This window comes from Panthera leo, chromosome F2 (genome assembly GCF_018350215.1).
Source record: "Panthera leo isolate Ple1 chromosome F2, P.leo_Ple1_pat1.1, whole genome shotgun sequence".
NCBI lineage: Eukaryota > Metazoa > Chordata > Mammalia > Carnivora > Felidae > Panthera > Panthera leo.
Window position 1 is genome coordinate 80,652,064 of NC_056695.1, and position 18,885 is coordinate 80,670,948.

An 18,885-nucleotide genomic window follows, 5' to 3' on the forward strand; every position below is an offset into this window, starting at 1 on the left:
CCCAGCCCTATCCTATGGGGGGTCAAAGGCTCTGCCATCTAGCCTGCACCCCCTCCAAAGCCACGAACAGCAGGCAGAGCCAGATGCCTGCCCAAGGGGCCCCTCTCATTGGAGGGGTACATGGGCCAGCTTCACACCTGTATGTTGGGTGGCTCCAGGAAGAGGCAGGTGTGTTTCTTCAGGACGTCCATCAGTGGCAGGGCGAACACACTGCGGAAGCAGACGGACAGAAGCCGTGATTTCCTCTTCAAGTCCAGGGGCGGCCTCAGTTTACTGTTTAGAGGTAGAGGGCAGTGAGGGAGGGGTGTGGGGGCCGGTGATTGCAAAGGGGCCCCCAGCCAGAGTAGACCAGATTTGACAAGCCCCGAGCAGCAGCCCCTCACCCAGTTCTGTCCTTGACCAGAGACTCAAATATACACTTCTGCCTCGCTGGCCTACAGGGCCTCCTGGGCAGGTTGAATTCCAGGAGGGTTTGTAAGGGACTAGCATGGCCTGGTTGGGAGCAGGTGCTTCATAAGCCCTGTACCCCAGGCTCCCCTTTACTGGACAGACTGGTCTCATCCCAGCCCTGGCTACACCACTGGGACCTTCGGTGGCTCTTTTTGGGCAAATGATGCTCAACTTTCATTCTCTGAGGTGTGAATTAATCACAATAGCTATACTGTTTATTGAGAGCCTCTTACAGCCCTGAACTGGGCCCTGACCCTGGGTGGGGCTGGGGAGCGTACCAGAGGCTGGAGATGATGTGAATGGTCTGCTGGCGAGTTGACGTGCACAGTGTGTCCTGGGGTTCCTTCTCCATCAAGACCTGTAGATCCACAGGTGAAGGCTGAGTGACTCAGGCCTGGGCTTATCACACTTCTGACACCAAGTCTCATCCCTGGCTGAAGAACCCAGTGCCTGGCACCCCATGGCCCACGGGATCATGCTCCAGCTTCCCACCCACCCACGGGGGCCTCTGTGGCCTGGCTGCACTTAGAGAACTAGAGCACAGCCTTTAGAGTGAGACAGGTCACGTCTGCACCCTGACTGCCACATACTGGCTGCATGACCTTGAGCAAGTCTCCACACTGCCCCAAGCTTTGCTTACTCTGTTACTTAAATAACAGAGTGTTGTTGCACACATGTCAGGTGTGAAGCAAGGTGTGCAAAGCACAGTGTCTGAGTCACAGCAGGAGCTCAGTGAATGGGAGCTCAGTAAACTGTTATTTTATTATTACAGTTGTAATTGTCCAGCGGTTGTGTGTTTCCTCCACTACCCTGGGGTTCTGTAAGCCTGAAATCTCTAGTGAGCAGTGGTCTGAGCTGGGATGGTGCTAGCAGAATGGATGGTGCTGGCCTTTCTGGGCCTCAGCCACATCAGCTGGGAGGTGGACACAACTGGCCGGCTCAGGGTCACTGAAGAACCAAGAGAAGTGGGGGGCATGGAGCGCTCCCAGGTGCCAGAGCCTATGAGGGGCTTGGACACGCCCTAGAAATCCAACTTCTTTGCCCCTTTCCAACACCTGCTTCTTGTGGATGCTGCTGGCCTGAGGGAGGAGTCTCCTCCTTCTCATGGGTCCCCTTCCTCTGCCCCAGGACCTTGACTCACCATCAGACACTCAAGAAGCTCTGAGATCTGGGAGAACTCGTAGCTGTGGGCCCCCTCATTGCGGCTGATGGCCCCCACCAGCATGAAGATGGCGGTGAGGAAGCTCTGCTTCAAGGTCTCGTCCTGGCATGGGGGCATGGGGGTCAGGCCATGGAGCGGGGGATGGAGGGGGCATAGGACAGGCAGGAGAGAGCACCACCATCACATGTGGCTGCAGGGCATTCTGAGGGAGTACGGCAGAGATCTGCAGCTGGGCCACATAGGTAGGACTTTGAGGGGGAAGCTGTGTGGTTTTGTTTAAAAATGTGAATATGTTGACAACATGTCAAGGTCAGGAGTAAGAAGCCAATGTCTCGCCTCACTCGATGTGTGGCAACCCAGAGCCCAAAGATCTGAAGGATGTGATGGCCTGACCGGGCTGCCTGGTCCTCTTAGCCCCCTGGGGTGGACGCCCTGGGTGCAGAGTACAGAGTCAGCAGGCCATCATCCTGGGGAGGGGATGGGGCATCTCCGGGCCTTCCAACGCCCCAGAGTGAAAGCCAAGGAGAATGTGGGGGTGGGGCCACCACGGAAGCCCTCGAAGCTTTGGGTGGGACGACGGGGTGAGTAGGTGGGACAACGAGGAGGCCAGGCTTGGCTCCTCCTGATTTCAGAGTCAGGTAAGGGTGGGGAGGAGTGCCCCAAGGCCCTGGAAGGTCCTAGCATTCTCTGACCCAGGTTCTGGTGGGGCCTGAGCTGTGTCAAGGCTGGGCTCCAGAGGAGTGGCCCGGGGGAGCCATACCCAGGAACTGTAGTGGAAGTAGAAGACCATCCGTGACAAGATGTTGTCCACCCATGGGAGGATGTGCGCCTTGGCCTTGACCGCCATCTGACCGTAGGCGAGGAGTATGGTGCTGCTGACCCACCTCCACTTTGGGTCCTCTGATTTCTGACCCTGGTGGGGACAGAAAAAGGGCGTCAGGGTCCCCCTGGCCCGCCCCCGGGGGAGCGGCGACAGGAAGTACTCTGCACCCTAGCGGGTACTGCGGGCAAGGGTTCTGAGGGGTTGCGAGGCTCAGTTTACTGTGAGAGGAAAATAGGAAGAGTGGAATCGTCTCTCTGGGGGGTTGGAACGGGACTGTGGGGTCACCCGAGGTGTGTGCGAGGCACTCGGCTCTCCCAGAACTGGCCAGGGTCCTAGCCCCTCACGCTGCCTGCCTTGGCGTAGCCCCCTCCCCTGGAGCTGGGGGCCCACTTCCCCTTTGGGCTGCTGGGGGCCCAGCAGGCCATGCCTCAACCTAGGGAGATGGTAATGGGGCTCTGGACCTTCGGACCCGGGGTAGGCCCAGAGAGTGTGGGGGGACATCTGAGACACCTGAGGACCACCTGAGGTGGTCACCTGAGGACCACTTGCCTCCATTCCCTGTCAGTGACTAGGCCCCTTCTGAGGGCTGGAGATATGGGTTCCAGTCCCTGCTCTGTCACCTGCCGGCTGTGGGGCCCGAGGAGGTGGCCGGCCCCCGCTGGGCTGTCTGTCCTACCTGTGACTCTTCCCCCGTCTGTCCTGAGCTCCCTCATGCAGCCCCAGACACTGATTCTGCCTGCAGGAGTGACCAGGGGTGCAGCGAGGACGGGGGAGGGGGGGCATGCCGCCCATCAGCAGGGGCACAAGGTCGCCCTCTGGCCCTCGTCTCATGTTACAGGCAGGGCACGTGTCAAAAGGCCATTAATAAACACAGCGGCCAGCACAGCCACTGCGAGATGTCACCGGGGCACCTGCTGTGTGCCAGACGTTTCAAAGCCACGTTTCCATCCCAACGGCTGGGAAGGGAGGAATTGTTATTCAAGAGGAGAAACTGAGGCACGCGGGTCACGCTGCAGGTGGCACTGGAGGCCAGGAGGCTTGGTCCAAAGCCTGTGCCCCTAACTATCCCCAGAGGCCCTCTCGGACGCCCAGACCCGTGTAGAGGGTGGGGGTCCTGATGCCCAGCCCCTCGTTGAGGCCCCCAACCGCCCCAGAGCCAGAACCTTCAGGCAGAAGCTGTGGAGGCTCCATTTAACGGGTGTGCTCCGGCCAAACTGCTCTAGGACGGCCCAGACGTGGTCCAGGTGGCGGGTCGCGGCCAGCCCGACGGTGAGCGCGATACCCTACAGGTGCGGGGGAGCAGGGTCACCGGTGCCGGTCACAGGACCACGCCTGGACTCTCGCCTGGGGGTGTGGAAACTGAGGCCCAGAAAGGCAGGGGACTCGTCCAAAGTCACGGGGACCCCCTCCCAGCCCCCCCGCCCCTGCTCTTCAGGACATGCAGCTCTGGCCCAACCCTGTGAGGGCATCTCTTATGGGGGCGAGTAGGTGGTGTGGGAGGCAGGGGGGAGCGGTGACTCTCTGGAGGCCTGTAACCTCCCCCTGCCCCCACTAGCTCTGAGCCTGGGCCAGAGGAGGGAAGGAGGGTCCAGGAAATAGATGTGTGACAGAGGAGAGGACCCAAGTTATGGTAGGCTCAGTGTGTGACCAGGGTCAGGACTCAGGGTGTGAAAAGGATCAGGTGTCTTTGTCTGGCCCGACCAGGGCTCAGGGTACGAGCAGGGATCGGGCTAAGCTTGCGGTCAGGGTCAGGCGGCTGGGGGCTAGGCTGGGGGCCGGGTCCTCACCTCCCGCTGCTTGGGCCACTGGTGGGACGTGTCCAGGAGGGTTCTCAGGTGTGTCCTCACAGTGGTGGCATTGTCCTCAGTTTGAAGGATCAGCCCGTAGTAGATGAACAGAAAGGCCTGGGGGGAGGTTTGGCTTCTTGTCCTGGGTCTGACCCACCTCTGTCCACCCCGATGGCCTCCCTGGGCTCCTGTAGCCGTCCTCACGCCCCTGCTCTAGGACCCTCATGCCCCTGCCTAGTGTTGACGGGTTTCAACGGTGCCACATCAAATCTGGCTGCACAGGCCCCTGGCCCTTTGTTTCTTTCGGGTCTCAGTGTCCTTCTGGGGCCTCGGCCTTGCTTAGGTGGGCATCCTATGGACAGAGTCCCTGGGACTGTGTGGTGGGCACAGGGGCTGCCTGTGGGGGGGGCAGGGGATACAGGGGGCGATCCACCTTCTCCGGGGGCTGTTCCTGATGCGTCTGGTCAGGCTTGGTGAGGGCCGACAACAGCTCCCTGGACCACTTGTCCGTGTTCAGGAACTGGACGGACTTTTCCGCCATCTGTGAGCAGATAGGAGTGGGCAGGGCCGGGGTGGTCACTCCCTCCACCCCGCGGGCTGGGGCTGAGGCCTCCACCAGCCCCGGCCTGCCCTGGTCACTCAGAGCCCTGACTCCGTCATTCTCTTGCCTTTCTTCCTGAGTCTCCGGGGCCCGCCCTCTGATTTCCCTGAGATTCCCTTCCCTGGAGGTGTTCAAGGAGAGGCTGAAACCGGGAGCCTGCCCATGTCCCCGGCACCGGGCAGGGGCCCAGATGTCACAGATGCTCAGTGAGCGTCAGGTGAAGGCCGCCCGGCCGGAGTGTGGGTGCCAGGCCGTCTCCCGGCACCTGGAACTGTGCCTGGCACGTAGTCGATGCTCCAGTAAAATTGTTTTGAGTGAATGTGGGATCAGAGAAACGAAGGAGTGTGGCTTCTAAATATAAAGTCCTAGAAGTTTTGCTCTAACATATGACGACTACAAGATTTCTTTATTTCGGTGTTCCCAGATCCCACAGTTCAAGTCCGAGATTTTGATCCCCAGGTCCTTTGGGGCGGGGGTACCCCTTCTAGATATGATCCCAAGCCCCCAAATCTTTATAGAAAAAACAACTGATGGATGTGAAGGTAAACGTTTTCCGAAGTTTGTTCAGCAAAACCACCATAAATTCGGTTGAAAGATGCAGTAAATTGTGTTGCCTTGTGTTTTTGTTTCCTACAACCTCTTGCCAAGGGTTAATATCGATGATAACGAGCACTTCATAAGCTAGTAAGAAAAAGGCAACGGTCCGCTTAGAAATAGTGAAAGCACACACACGTGACAGGCTATCACCTCAACCTTGCTAATATCTGAGGAACGGAAATTAAGATGATATGAGATTGGCAAAAAATAAACTTGCTGGATGTCAGCAAGGAAGTGTCCTTCGGTGGGCAGGTGAGGGATCTCTATTTTTTTTTTTTTTGGTAAAGCCTTTGGCAGGCATCAATTAAAATTTAAAACGTGTGTACATTTCCCCAAGGGACTCCCTTTCTAGGAATTTATCCTAGAGGAGCACTCATAGGTGCCTTGGTTGGAGCACAAGGCACATTCTGTCGCGTGGCTAGATGCAAGCCCGCCGAGAGCGCCCCCTGCAGGTGGGACCTTTAGCGCCCTCTCCGGCGATGCTGGGTGGCGTAGGGTAGGGCAGGGTGGGGCGAGGCGGGGCGGGGGGCCCTGAAATGGCCTGAAATGGATTTCCCTCTGCTGTACTTCTCATCCCCGTGCCTTGCTCATTTTATAACTGGAGGTTTGCACCTCTACGTCCCCTTTGGCTATTTTCCCCGCCCCCCACCCCCCCTCCTCCGGCCACCAGCAGACCTCTTGGTGGTTGTGTGCATTTAGGAGTCTGGTTTGGTTGTTGTTTCCTTGTTCACTTGGTTTGTTTTCTTAGATGCCACATAGGAGTGAAATCATAGAGTATTTGTCTTTCTCTGTCTGACTTCCTTCCCGCAGCACAATACTCTCTAGGTCCCTCCGTGTTGTTGTCAATGGCAGGACCCCATTCTTTTTCATGGCTGAGTAGTACTCCGCTGTGTATAGAGACCCCTTCTTTATCCATTCTTCTGTGGACGAGCACTGGGGCTGCTTTCGTATCTTGCCCGTTGTAAATAACGCCGCAGCGAATGTAGCCGTGCAGGTATTTTCAGGTTAGTGTCTTTTCCCTTTGGATAAATACTGGATCATCTGGTACTTTTAGTTTTGTTTTTTTTGAGGACCCTCGGGGCTGCTTTCCACAGCGGCCGCGCCAGTTTGCATTCCCACCAACAGGGCGCGAGGACCCCCTCGGCTCCGTGTCCTCGCCAGCATGTGGTATTTCTGTTTTTTTTTGAGTCTGGCCATTCTGACAGGTGTGAGGCGGTATCTCATTGCGGCTTCGATTTGTATTTCCCTGACGATGCGTGATGTCGAGCATCTTTTCACGTGTCTGTTGGCCATCGATAAGTCTGGGTTTTAAGTATGTTTGCCGAGGGGGGCTTAACTCACAGTGTGAGGCATAGATCTTTCCCGAGCGGCACAACGAACTCTGACAGATGTGCCGACCCGTGCTCCTGTCAGCCCACCAAGAGCGAGAACACATTCCGCCCCCCCGGGGAGCTCGCTCACGGTCCTTCCTAGTCAATCTCCATCACTACAAAACTGCTTTGATTTCTATCACCGTAGATTGTTTTTGCCTCTTCTGGAGTTTCATAGGACGGGAATCGCGCAGTGCGTACCTCGTACTTCTGTGCATCTGGTGTTCTCAGCACGTGTCTGCCTCACGTGTCAGAAGTTCACTCCTCTCCGCCGTGTTTCTATCGTTCTGTTTCTCCTCTGTGGTGTCTTTCACTTGATTTTCAGGTGGACGCTTACCTACGGACTTTAGGTCTTTGCTGGGGGTCCTGCTCTGCCTGGCGCAGAGCACTGCTGTCTCCGGTCTGCAGCTGTTTGGGGTAGAGGATCTCCAGGGTCGTGGGCCGGTCCACACGGGCCCTGAGCTCTGCCCTCTGCGGCGAGCTCCGGTCTCACTGATGTCCTAGCTACACTTCCCTTTCATCTGAAAGCCCAGTCCTGTCCCCTGACCTCACTTTTGGGGTCTGCTGGATCAGTGCGTTCCCTCGTCCCCTGTTCCGGGTTGGGAATCTGCTGTTGTGTTAATCTGCACATGTTGTGTGTCTTGCTTTTTTATTTTTTAAAAAATTTTTCAGTGTTTATTTTGAGAGAGAGAGAGACGGACAGACAGAGTGCGAGTGGGAGAAGGGCAGAGAGAGACGGAGGCACAGAATCCGAAGCAGGCTCCAGGCTCTGAGCTGTCAGCACAGAGCCCGATGTGGGGCTCGAACTCACGAACCGCGAGATCATGGCCTGAACCGAAGTCAGAGGCTTAACCAACTGAGCCCCCTAGGTGCCCTGTTGTGTGTCTTGTTTTATAGATAAAGGCTATTGCTAATGGGGACCTTGGGACCCAAAGAGCCACAAAAATTGGGGGGTCTGGTCGGATCCTTAAAAACTGGTAGAGCGCCCGCCATGGTGTTAGGACAAGTTGGTCACAGAACGGGTTAGGTTGACTCTAGGTCACCTGCCAACCTCAAGACAATTTCCGTACAATGAAAACATGCACAGTAAAACATGCACAGTCCCCAACCTAGCAGCACATCCCTCTTGGGTATTACTTGGCTCTGAGAAACCCCAAAGGCTTAGCTAAAAAAAAAAAAAGCTCCTTAAGCCCCGAAAACTCAAGTGTGCCATCTTCTGTCATACCTGCTTATTTTATGTCTAAGAACTACGGTCCCAGAGCTATAAATATCTCCAAAAACGGCAAAATCTTAGTAAAAACAATCTAAAATTCCAATGGCCATTACGGAGAATGTTCAAATTAGGATTGTTTATTTCAGAAGTGGACTTGGAAACAAGGTTGCCCAAGATGACACGAACAGAATGGAATACTTAGTTTAATTATGATGCAGAAGCTTCCGAAAGGCTTCACGATTCCAGAAAAGCTCCATGCAAAGGTTCATTACAGAAAGCTAATGACAAATGAAAGACAGGTGCCCAAAACAAAAGGCAGGGAGCCTGACGCGACCCCTCCTGCTGGCTCCTTCCTCCCTGACCCGAGTCCTCATGCTTTGTGGACCCTGCAGACACAGTTACCTTTTGAAATAAAACCCCTGGAGGTCCAGGAGTCTCTCTCAGAGTCTTTTCCTCTTTGGTCAAAGGCCAAACTAAGGGCAATAGTTAAAGAAACTTCTAAGCCCAGAGAGGGTCCCCAGAAGTTTTCTGAAGAATTTAGAGTCCTTACCACGGGCTATGACCCAGGCTGCCAGGTCCGCGTCAGCGTGTGCACCTGCTGGTGGGCCCGGGGGGCCCGGAAGGGGAAACAGAGGCAGGAGGGTGTCATCCGAGGATGCTATTTCAGAGCCTCAGTCTTCGACATGGTCCCCTCATGGGCCACAAAAGAAGCGACGACCGCTCCCAAGCGGTGCCCAGAGCCCTCCCGGCCGCACTCACTGGTCTGTTACTCAAACGTGCAAACGAAAGACCGATCTGTGGCAGATTCTGAAGTCTGTCTGGAAGGGATCTTCCTACAGCATCCTGGGTTCCAGACAATAACGGAGGGCACCCAGCGTGTTCCAGCTTTTCCATTTGTAGGTGGATTATCTCCTGAGATTAGAGCGTTGATAAAAAGGCAGAAAATGGGACGGGAGGCCCCCTGCCTGACTGAACTCACGACCGGAGCTGGGGACTTTACCGTAAACAAAGGTCCGCCAAGCTGTTGGCCTGAGGGCTGCAGTGGCCTCAAGGTCAGGGGCCTGGAGCGGCACCTGGGCCTCCCGGGCACCCCGAGGCGCTGCCCCAGGGATTGACGTCTCCGCTGTCCCCGCAGGCCCCACGGGACTCGCCCACACCACCTCTCGGGTCCCCGTGCCCAACCCCGAGCCGGGGCCCCCCGTGGGCCTCCCAGGGCCGACGGGGATGGCAGGGTTCTCTGATCTCAGCAACCCCCTCCAGCAGCCGAGAGAGAGCCTAGAATTAAATTAGTGGGAAGCCTTGCCAAATTCGGGGATGTGCGAGAGCTACAGTCTCTCCTTAAACCCCGTTCCCCCAGGACAGCAAATCCCTCGGAGGAAGGTTTCCATAGTGAGGGCATCTGATCCAGTTTAGAGGGAGTTTCTGTCTCAGCCAGGGGCCTTTCCCTGGAAAACGCTCTCTTTTGTTGTGTGACCCAGGCCCTGACAACCTGTCCACCGAGACCTCCTTTCTAAATGCAAAGGGCCAGCTCACACGTTTTGCCTCTGCTGGAGACGTCGCCTTGGAATTTCCCGACCCACCCGAACCTTTTATGTTCTTTACAGTCTGTCCTTGACATACAAGAGGACAAACTACAACAAAAGTCCCTTAATTTAACTGAGGTGCCTGCAAGCCTGTGGGCCGCCTCTCAGGCTGACACTGGGAGAGTGAAAAAGGACAGAGTCTGTCAAGATCCAAACAGACATGGGATGCCTGGGTGGCTCAGTCGGTTAGGCGTCCGACTGGGCGTCCGGCTTCGGCTCAGGTCACGATCTCACGGTCTGTGGGTTCGAGCCCCGCGTAGGGCTCTGTGCTGACGGCTCGGAGCCTGGAGCCTGCTTCGGGTTCTGTGTCTCCCTCCCTCTCTGCCCCTCCCCTGCTCCTGCTCTTTCTCTGTCTCTCAAAAAACACATAAATGTTAAAAAAAAAAAAAAGATTCCAACAGACATAACTACACTTCTTCCCAAATTGCCTCAACCCCCATGAAACCCGAGGCTGTACAAGGCCTCGCACGGACGGCAGGGACCCCTGGTCGCCCAGGGGCTGATCGTCCCGCCCCAGCCCTGGGACAGGAGATCTTGCCCGCCCGCCCAGAAACCTAATGGACACAGTGGTGATGTGTCCAGCATTGAGGGCCGCTAACGAGACAGTTCCCCGTTTCCCAGTTGTTCCAAACCCGGACAGCGGACTCACAGGGGTTCGCTATTCAAAATGGTGGATTTGGCTCAGCTTCTCCGGCATCGCTGTGGACCCCGGCAGCCGATGTCAGTCAACAACATACCTGGACAGTTCCGTGAGGCCCCTTCTTATTTCCCCCGAGGGCCCCGTGGAGAGCGATTCACCCCCAGGTCCCTGGGAAATGGAGCCTCTACAAAGAGGAGAGAACGCCTTGCCGTGCTCAGCTCCCAACCAGATGTTCGTGAAGGGTTCCATGTATTTGCTTGAGGGACATAAAGCCCCTAGAGGGAAATCGCAACGCTCTCTAGACGCGGCTCCTGACCTAGGTCATGATCCAGGCGCTGACGGAACCCAGCTGTCCCCAGAAAGGATGAAACTGATCAGAGCATTTCCTGTAGGCACAGGACGAAGCCACAGCCTTGTGTATGTCGAGGCCCGGCTGCCTGTCACAGACCGTGGGCTCCTAATGTTTCTCCATTGGCTTTCCCACTCTCCGAACTTACTAAAATTCAGTCCCCGGACCTGTTCCTTGTGGGGGGGGGTGGTAAACACGAACAGGCTTTAGAGGACTTTAACAGCCCCCCCTCCCCCCCAGGAATGACCTGCCTCAGGCCCATAGAACTATTCAAACCTCTCCCCGGTTTGTGCCAGAAAGAGACAACCAAGTCCCGGGGATGCTCACACACAACGTGGTGGGGAGCACCGGCCTGTTGCTTGCAGCCTGGTTCAGGCGCTCCTGCCTCCCCGACGGCCCACAGCCTCTCGCTGGGGCAAGTGAGTAGAAGCCTGAGCAGATCGAATGCCAGGACATGACGCTCATTTGCAGACCGCTGTTCATCCCGCCATGTTGCGGGATGTTTTCTTTCTTTAAAAAAAATTTTTTTAATGTTTATTTATTTCTGAGAGAGAGAGAGAGAGAGAGGCAGAGAGAGAGGGAGACACAGAATCCAAAGCAGGCTCCAGGCTCTGAGCTGTCAGCACACAGCCCGACGCGGGGCTCGAACCCACAAACCGCGAGATCATGACCTGAGCCAAAGTCAGACGCTGAACCGACTGAGCCACCCAGGCGCCCCTCTTTTTTTTTTTTTTAAATATAATTTATTGTCAAGTTGGCTAACATGCAGTATGTACAGTTGGTTTTGGGGGTAGATTCCCATGATTCATCACGTACATACAACACCCAGTGCTCATCCCAACAGGTGCCCTCCTCCCTGCCCATCCCCCACTTTCCCATCCCCCCCCCCCCCCATCAACCCTCAGTTTGTTCTCAGTATCCCAGAGGCTCTTATGGTTTGCCTCCCTCCCTTTCTGTAACTTTTTCTTTTTTCCCTTTCCCTCCCCCATGGTCTTCTGTTCAGTTTCTCAAGTTCCACAAATGAGTGAAAACCTATGGTACCTGTCTTTCTCTGCCTGACTTATTTCACTCAGCATAATACCTTCCAGGTCCATCCACGTTGTTGCAAATGGCAAGATTTCCTTCTTTCTCATGGCCAAGTAGTATTCCGTTGTGTATACGAACCACAGCTTCTGTATCCATCTCTCAGAAAAGGCCATTTTCAAGCTGGAAATGCTGTTCCTGGCCGGTGAGCTGCTCAGGAGGGGGAGCCTCCCCCAAGCTAAATCCACCCACTCTGGGCCATCATCCGAGTGGGCCAGTTACCGGAAGGACAAACTGGTAATTCTCATGCTCGCAGCCGGTGCGCCTACAGGGTCGTCCATGTTTGGGGATGTTGTGCAAACAAATGGGTTTTCTTTGCGTCCCTTTAAGAAATTTCTTTGACTTGTACTCCAGATTTTATTATTTCTTTCCTTCTCCTTACTTTAGATCTCATTGGTCCTTTTTTTGGATAGCTTTTTAGTTTTCATTTTCATTTTCATTCATTAATTTTTTTCAGTGTACTTATTTTGAGAGAGAGAGAGTGCACACAGCTGGAGAGGGGCAGAGAGAGAGAGAGGGAGAGAGAGAATCCCAAGCAGGCTCCACGCCATCAGCGCAGGGCCCTACGATGGGGCTTGATTTCATAAACGGCGAGATCATGATGTGAGCCGAAATCAAGAGTCGGACGCCTAAACTACTGAGCCACCCAGGCACCCCGATAGCTTTTTAGATAATAGACTTTATACCTTTCTTTTCTTACATAGGCATTAAAAACACGAATTTCCTTCTGAGGTTGCTTTCTGTTGAACCCCACAAATTTTCACACGTTGTGTTTTATGATCATTGCGTTCAAAATCTTTCCTACTTTCTCTTGTGACTTCTTCTCTGACCCATGGGTTCCTTAGAAATGTGTTGTCTCCTTTCCAAATATTTGGGATTTTTTTCCAGATACATCTTTGCTATTGATCTCTGATTTACATTCTGGTCAGAGAATGTACTCTGTTTTATTTCAGTCCTTTTAAATTTATCGAAACTTGATATAGGGCCCAGCGAACGAGCTATCTTGGTGAATGTTCTATTTATGTTTGAAAGAAATGTCAATTAGATCAATTTGGTTAATTATGTCGTTCAAGGCTTCTCTATCCTTAGTGATTTTCTGTCTTACTTCTCTATTAATCATTAGCTGCTACTGTTACCACTGACGGAAACTATTAACTACACTGAACAAGGGCGGCCCGCGTACCGGGCACTGTGCATTACATCCTGTAGTCCCCTCTAAGCCTGTTTGCTCATCTGTGACAGTGGGACTCCTCCCTACCCCCCACCCACCTCCCAGGGAGAGCAGGTGCCCTGCTCCCCTGTTGCCCCCAGCGTCCCTCAGAAGGCCCCAGTGGCCGGGCTCCCCCCTACCTGGGCCAGCTGCTTTTCCCAGCATGCCTTCTGTCCCTTCTGGAAGATTGACTCTGTGGGAGAGAAGGGCCACGTCGCTGGAGGTCACATCTGACGCCCACGCTGGGGCTGGATCTCGGGCTCCTTCTCCCCCATCCCTCAGATACTGGACTGAGCCAGGGTGACATTGTCCTGCCTCTGCTTGTCCTGGCTTCGTGGAGGGCGGTGAACTGGGTGCAGGGTCTGGAGAGCTGGGCTGGACTTGTGGCCCTGCCACCCTGGCCTTGTGTCCTCAGGTCGGCCTTGTTGCCTCTTGGGGCCCCCGGCTCACCAATGGTGAATGGAGGGTTCCCTCCAGGCGTGGCCATTTGGAATGTGCCAGAATCCCCTCAAGGGTGGGAAAATAAAGCCCGGAGAGGGGTGCGTTGTGAGAATGGAAAGCTTTTATGGAACTTTGGAAATTCAACCTCGGAGGGAGGGCTGCCTTGGGGGTGGCCTGGGGGTCTCAGGGCAGCAGCATATTCCGCTCACACTGTGAGTGGACGAGTGTGCCTCAGTGACAGCTGGTGTTTGCCTCCCTCCGGGGGCTGTGAGCTCCTGAGGGCAGGGAGCCTGGCACAGGGCAGGTGCTCAGTTGGTTGCTTTGCATTATGCTAAACTCTCTCCTGGCAAGACCCTTCCCTATAGGGCCTCCCCCAGGGTCCTCAGAGACCCCACTGTCCAGGGCGACCCTCCCCACAACTCAGAGCCAGTGGCTGCTGTTGAAGCCCTGGGACCTGGACATCACAGGCCTGTGACATGCTGTTCCGGGCCTTCAGGCCCACCACACTGCCTCTGTGAGCTTGGTTCCTCTTCTGCTAGTGAGCAGGGGCACCCGCCTGTTGTGGTGACAGAGGACCAGGACCCTATGGCAGTGCTGGCCTCACGCCCATCCTGGGCCACCTCCTGGAGCCTCCTTGCCCTGTCCTGCTTCTGTCCAGGCCATTGTAGAAATGCTGACAGCAGGACCACGGGCCAATGGGGACCAGCTGGCGGGCTGGTGGTCTCCTTTCCTGGGGGCCTTGATGCGGCCCTGGCTGGCCATGGGGAGGGGGCTGTGGGGGGGGGGCTGGGGCCACATCCCGTTCCTCTGGCACAGACACGTTGTGCAGCCGATGCCTGGCCCTACGTGTGCCCCGCAGGTCAACTGTGTTGCCAAACCCCCTTCTGGATCCTTCTCTATGATGCCACCCTCGGGGCCTGGGGGCAGAAGGTGGCCAAGGCGAGGCTGGGGGGTGCCTCAGGCCTCTAGGGCAGGACATACCGTTAGAGGTCAGGATGCCCATCACGTAGAGCCGGCTGCGGTGCGGGAAGACGCCTGTCAGGACCTCGGTCTCCAGGTGCTGGGCCACCACCTGCCACGAGTGCCTACAGATGGCCAGCAGCACGTTGCTGGCCGCGTCCTGGTACACCTCTTCCAGCTCCTGGAGGGCGGGGGGCAAGAAGGAGGAGTGGGCACTTGGACAAAGCTTTGGCTTTTCATGCATGAGGTCTGGTTCGGTCGGCAGGGCCGCTGTGGTCAGCCCACATTTTGGATAGAAAACAGACCAAGGTGGCCCAGCATACGCCAGCTGAGCTTCTGTCCCGGGGCTGAGCTTCCCGGGACCCTCAGCACCCCTGGTCCTGGGATAGTTCCAGAAGCCCGCTGTGCTTCCTGCTTCTGAGCCTGGAGCACCGCTCCCGCCCACCTCGTCCATCCAGATCTAGTTCTTTTTAGAGCAGGCCCCGAGGCCCCCATGTGGGACGTGGGTCCTGCAGGCTCCAGTCAACTGTCCCCTCCGGACAATGTCACCTCCTTTGATGACCCATCCGGGTGAATTCAGAGCCACGGTTTCTGCCTCTCGGGCCTGAGGGCTCAGGGTCAGCTGCTCGGGGAAGAGGCCCAGCTGGCAGTCCTGCCTACTTACCACCAGCTAGTGGGGCGGTGGCCTCGGGCACAGGGGAGCTCGCTCTGTGTCACCACACCTGGGGCCTTTCTCAACAAAATTTTGGTATGTCTTTTGATGCTGCTCTAATCTGGGTTCCTCTTTTCTCCGAGGTTTAGTGGGAACCATCAGGTGCTGTCCACGGCTGCCGGTGTGAGACGGGAGGTGCTGTCACAGGACCACCGCCGGGTGGGGGCCAGGGGTCTGCCCTGCGTCTGGTGGCGTCTAAAAGCTAAGAGGTCTCGGGTCCCTCCCTGTGTGCCCTGCGATGCTGTTTCAATCATCATGTGAGATCATTCTGTCGTTTATAATTTACTCAAAGTGTGGGTATGAGGGCTTCTCATTAAGAGGGTGGATTGAAACTGCTTTTGCCCTTTCAAAAAAACACCTTGACTAGGCCACACTTAGGAGTTTTTTTAAAGTTTACTTATTTGTTTTGAGAGAGAGAGAGAGATTGCATGAGGTCTAGTGGGGGAGGGGCAGAGACACAGAATCCCAAGCAGGCTCTAGGCCGTCAGCCCAGAGCCCGACGCGGGGCTCGAGCCCATGAACTATGAGCTCGTGACTTGAGCCGAAATCTAGAGTCAGAAGCTTAACCAACTGAGACACCCAGGCAACCCCCCCCGCCCCAAGGAGATGCTCTAAGAAGTTCAACAGCAGCCACATTCTGGAAGCTGGAGAGCAAATGAATGACAGTAATCGGTGAGCAGTAGGCAGCATCGGGCAAGCCCAGTGTCACCTGGCCAGGTCTGCCCATGGGTGGGGGGGACTCCGCAGGGCACGTGTACCAGACCTCTGCGACCAGGGTGCCGGGGGAGGGTGCAGCGATTCAAGAAGGCGTCAGGCGCCCAGATGCTGTGCCCGCTGCACACCCAGAGGAGTTTGTCTCCAGAGGCTCGGTCTCCAGAGGGGGCAGGCGCAGGTCTGGGACGGGAGGCCAGGGCCCCAGCGCTGCCCCTGGGCCTCACACCTCCGGGCCGGGCACGGTGCTGGAGTCTTCTCTGGGAAATCTGGGCAGCCCAGGACGAAAGCCACAGAGGTTCTGGCACGGGTGGTGGGCAGCCGTGGGCTCCCTGGTGACTCTACAGTGGACCCCAAATCCTGGCACCCGCCGGTGCATTCAGAGCTCCCTATCACCGCTAACCACGGGCAGACAGCCACGCTGGAGATGATTACCATCCCCACACACCCGACGAAACCCGGAAAACTGCTACCGGGAGGAAACACAGGCCAAACGGAGAGATGAAAACTTCCAGCAAAGCTGTCTCTTTAATATCCCGAGAGATCAAAGCAGGTATTGTATCCACAATAAAACAGCATGATATGAAAGTGAACATTCTGGGCCCAAAATCAAGATCGTGGGACAGTTGAAGGCACGGGGCAGAGCTGGGGACTCCACAGAAGGTCTGGAAGACAGCGCGTCCTCAGAGAGCCGAACGGAGGACAGAGAGCTGGTGGAGGAGACACCAGAAGAAAGTATTAGGGAGGACTGAGCACCCCGCACCTGTGCGTCCCTGAAGCCTTGGGGCAGAGCAACGCGGGGGACAGACGATACTGTCAGTGAAATAAGTGAGAACTTTTCCAGAAGCAAAGGTCCCAAACAGCCAGCCAGACCGTGGGGGGCGGGGCCAGAGCGCACAGTGGCCACGGAGAGACCCAGAGCCAGGCGCACCTCGGGGAACCGCGGGGCCGGCAGACGCACGGAGGACTCTGCAGAAGGCTGCGTGCGGGTAAAGGTCTCATGTCCGCAATGACTTTGGAGTCTCTACGGTTGCACCAGAGGCAGTGGGGGGACCACAGGGCACCACTGCCAGCATGACAATGACCTTGTCGAGCAGGAAGGAACTGAGCGTCAGAGCAAACCAGCAGTTTATTTGGGGCCTTTAGGAATTCCAATCCGGGAGACACAGATTCAGGAGGAAACCGAGATGTGCCTGGAGCTGGAAGAAAGAGCTTACGAGGCCAAACCCCGCAGGAGTTTTGGAAGAAGTATGATTGGTGTAGGAAAACCCCGCAGAAGCTGTTTTGAAAGAAGTATGATTGGTATAGGAAAAATAACGTTGGTCTACACAGGATAGGTCGCTGTGCCGGTCGCCAGGTCGGAGCTCAGCAGCATCAGCCTCATTCTGGGAAAAACGCAACACGGTGTGGCCGTTTGTGGTCAACGTGGCCTGAAGTCCAAGCTGATCCAGGTGAGCACGTGCGTCAGACCAACCTCCCTGGTGGCCACTGGTTCTACCCTGGCCTTCCTGACTTCATTTCAGATGTTTCTGTCCTCGGTCTCCAATGCAGAGTCCGGGGCGAAACAGAAGGGAGAGATTTCCAGAAACGCGTGGTCTCGACACTGCACTTCCCAAACGCACACTTTCTCAAGAAGCTGCCGGTGGATGTGTGTCCCAAAGCAAGAGATCAAGCCAGGAAGGAGGAAGGCTTGGGGGACCGGAGACACCGTCCCCGGTGGGGATGGGCTGCGGGGGTCCCAGACTGGGCTTTGGACGCCCAGACGCGCTCGGCCGGCCGGGACCCAGGGGATGATGTGCCTGTGCTCCTCTGTGAGTCCTGGACCACGTCCTGGCACCTACAGGGGGGCCCGCACTGGCCCGCGCTGGAGAGCTGGCGGTGGGCCGCTGTGTGTGTAGAAGCAGGAAGTGCCGAAGGGCCCTGCCGCGGACCTGCCTCAGAGGCGCTCTTGTCCACCCCCAGGGAGGCTGGGTCAGGCTACCACCCAGACACCGGTGGGCCCTGTGTGTCCCAAAGCCTGGGTCACCGCTGCCTCCCCCGCTCTATTATTACTGGTTTGTAAACTATACACAGGTAACACACTTCACACGACGACTCAGGTTAAAAAGAAATCACAGGGACCCCTGGGCTCAGTGGGTTAAGCATCCGGCTTCGGCTCAGGTCATGATCTCGCGGTCCGTGAGTTTGAGCCCCGCGTGGGGCTCTGTGCCGACAGCTCAGAGCCTGGAGCCTGTTTCAGATTCTGTGTCTCCCTCGCTCTCTGCCCCTCCCCCGCTTGCACTCTGTCTCTCTGTTTCTCTCTCAAAAATAAATAAACATTGAAAAAATTTAATAAAGAATTTAGAGTCCAAATTTAGAATTAAAATTCTTTTGGGAAGAGAATACAGTGGCTTTGAACTTCGTTCCCTGCCTCTGTCTGCTGCCCACACCAGGAAGGAAGACTTCTTTGTTGGGAGCACGGAGATGGCCATTTACCATCTCATATTACTGCCTGAGCCTCGGTCCCTCCTTCCGTAAACGGGGGTCATAAATACCTGGTGGGAGTGTTAAATTATACCTTTTCCCACCCCGTGGAGTGCCGAGGCTTGGAACGTGGTGATGGGCCTTGGTGACTAGTCACTAATTTGCTGACTAGTCCACTGTGGGCAACCCTGGGCTGGTCTGTCTGAGAGCCACCGGCCCTCAAGTCTCTGGAGTCGAAGCCAGCCGAGGCGGTGGGCAGGCCTGGGCCAGGTCCCTGGGCAACATCCTGGGGTAGGCGCGGTTCAGAACCAAACCCGGAAGTGTCCACCAGGCAAGACTCAGGAGGTGGTCGTGGAGGCTGTGTTACGCCTGGAGTACGGGTAGGCCTCCTTGCGGGAGGCCTCCCAGAGGTTGGTGGGGGGGTGGGCAGCCATGGGAATCGTGAAACCGGTGGTGGAGGGGTGGTCCCAGAGCCCACCCCAGGGTGGGGGCTGCCAGGAAGGGGTGCTAAGGGGCAGCTGACATTTGGTTCTTCCACTTATGGGCCCTTAGACTCAGGCCATGAGCTCTCCAAATCTCACTTTTCTCAACTGTAAAATGGGTGCCTGAGTTTGTCCCTCTGAAGGGACTGGTGTTAAGAAAATGAAAATGGATAGAAATCACTTAGTCAACCACAGGCCGGGACATCTCCATTATTATTTGGGGGCTGGGGACAGCAGCTTGCATTCCC

At 56.1% G+C, this 18,885-nt stretch overlaps 1 protein-coding gene across 3 annotated transcripts in view; it reads right to left on the bottom strand.

Moving 5' to 3' along the window:
• LOC122211017 (maestro heat-like repeat family member 5) overlaps positions 1–18,885 on the bottom strand; it is a 61,654-nt gene that overhangs the window by 29,715 nt on the left and 13,054 nt on the right. For all 3 annotated transcript variants that reach the window (XM_042924074.1, XM_042924075.1, XM_042924076.1), the window contains 9 exons: positions 14,291–14,450; positions 13,009–13,061; positions 4,656–4,763; positions 4,223–4,339; positions 3,599–3,718; positions 2,373–2,525; positions 1,592–1,714; positions 729–808; positions 138–273 (listed from right to left, as the gene is read on the bottom strand). In XM_042924074.1, coding sequence (XP_042780008.1) covers positions 138–273; positions 729–808; positions 1,592–1,714; positions 2,373–2,525; positions 3,599–3,718; positions 4,223–4,339; positions 4,656–4,763; positions 13,009–13,061; positions 14,291–14,450 — 1,050 coding nt within the window. The remainder of the gene's footprint in view (positions 1–137; positions 274–728; positions 809–1,591; positions 1,715–2,372; positions 2,526–3,598; positions 3,719–4,222; positions 4,340–4,655; positions 4,764–13,008; positions 13,062–14,290; positions 14,451–18,885) is intronic.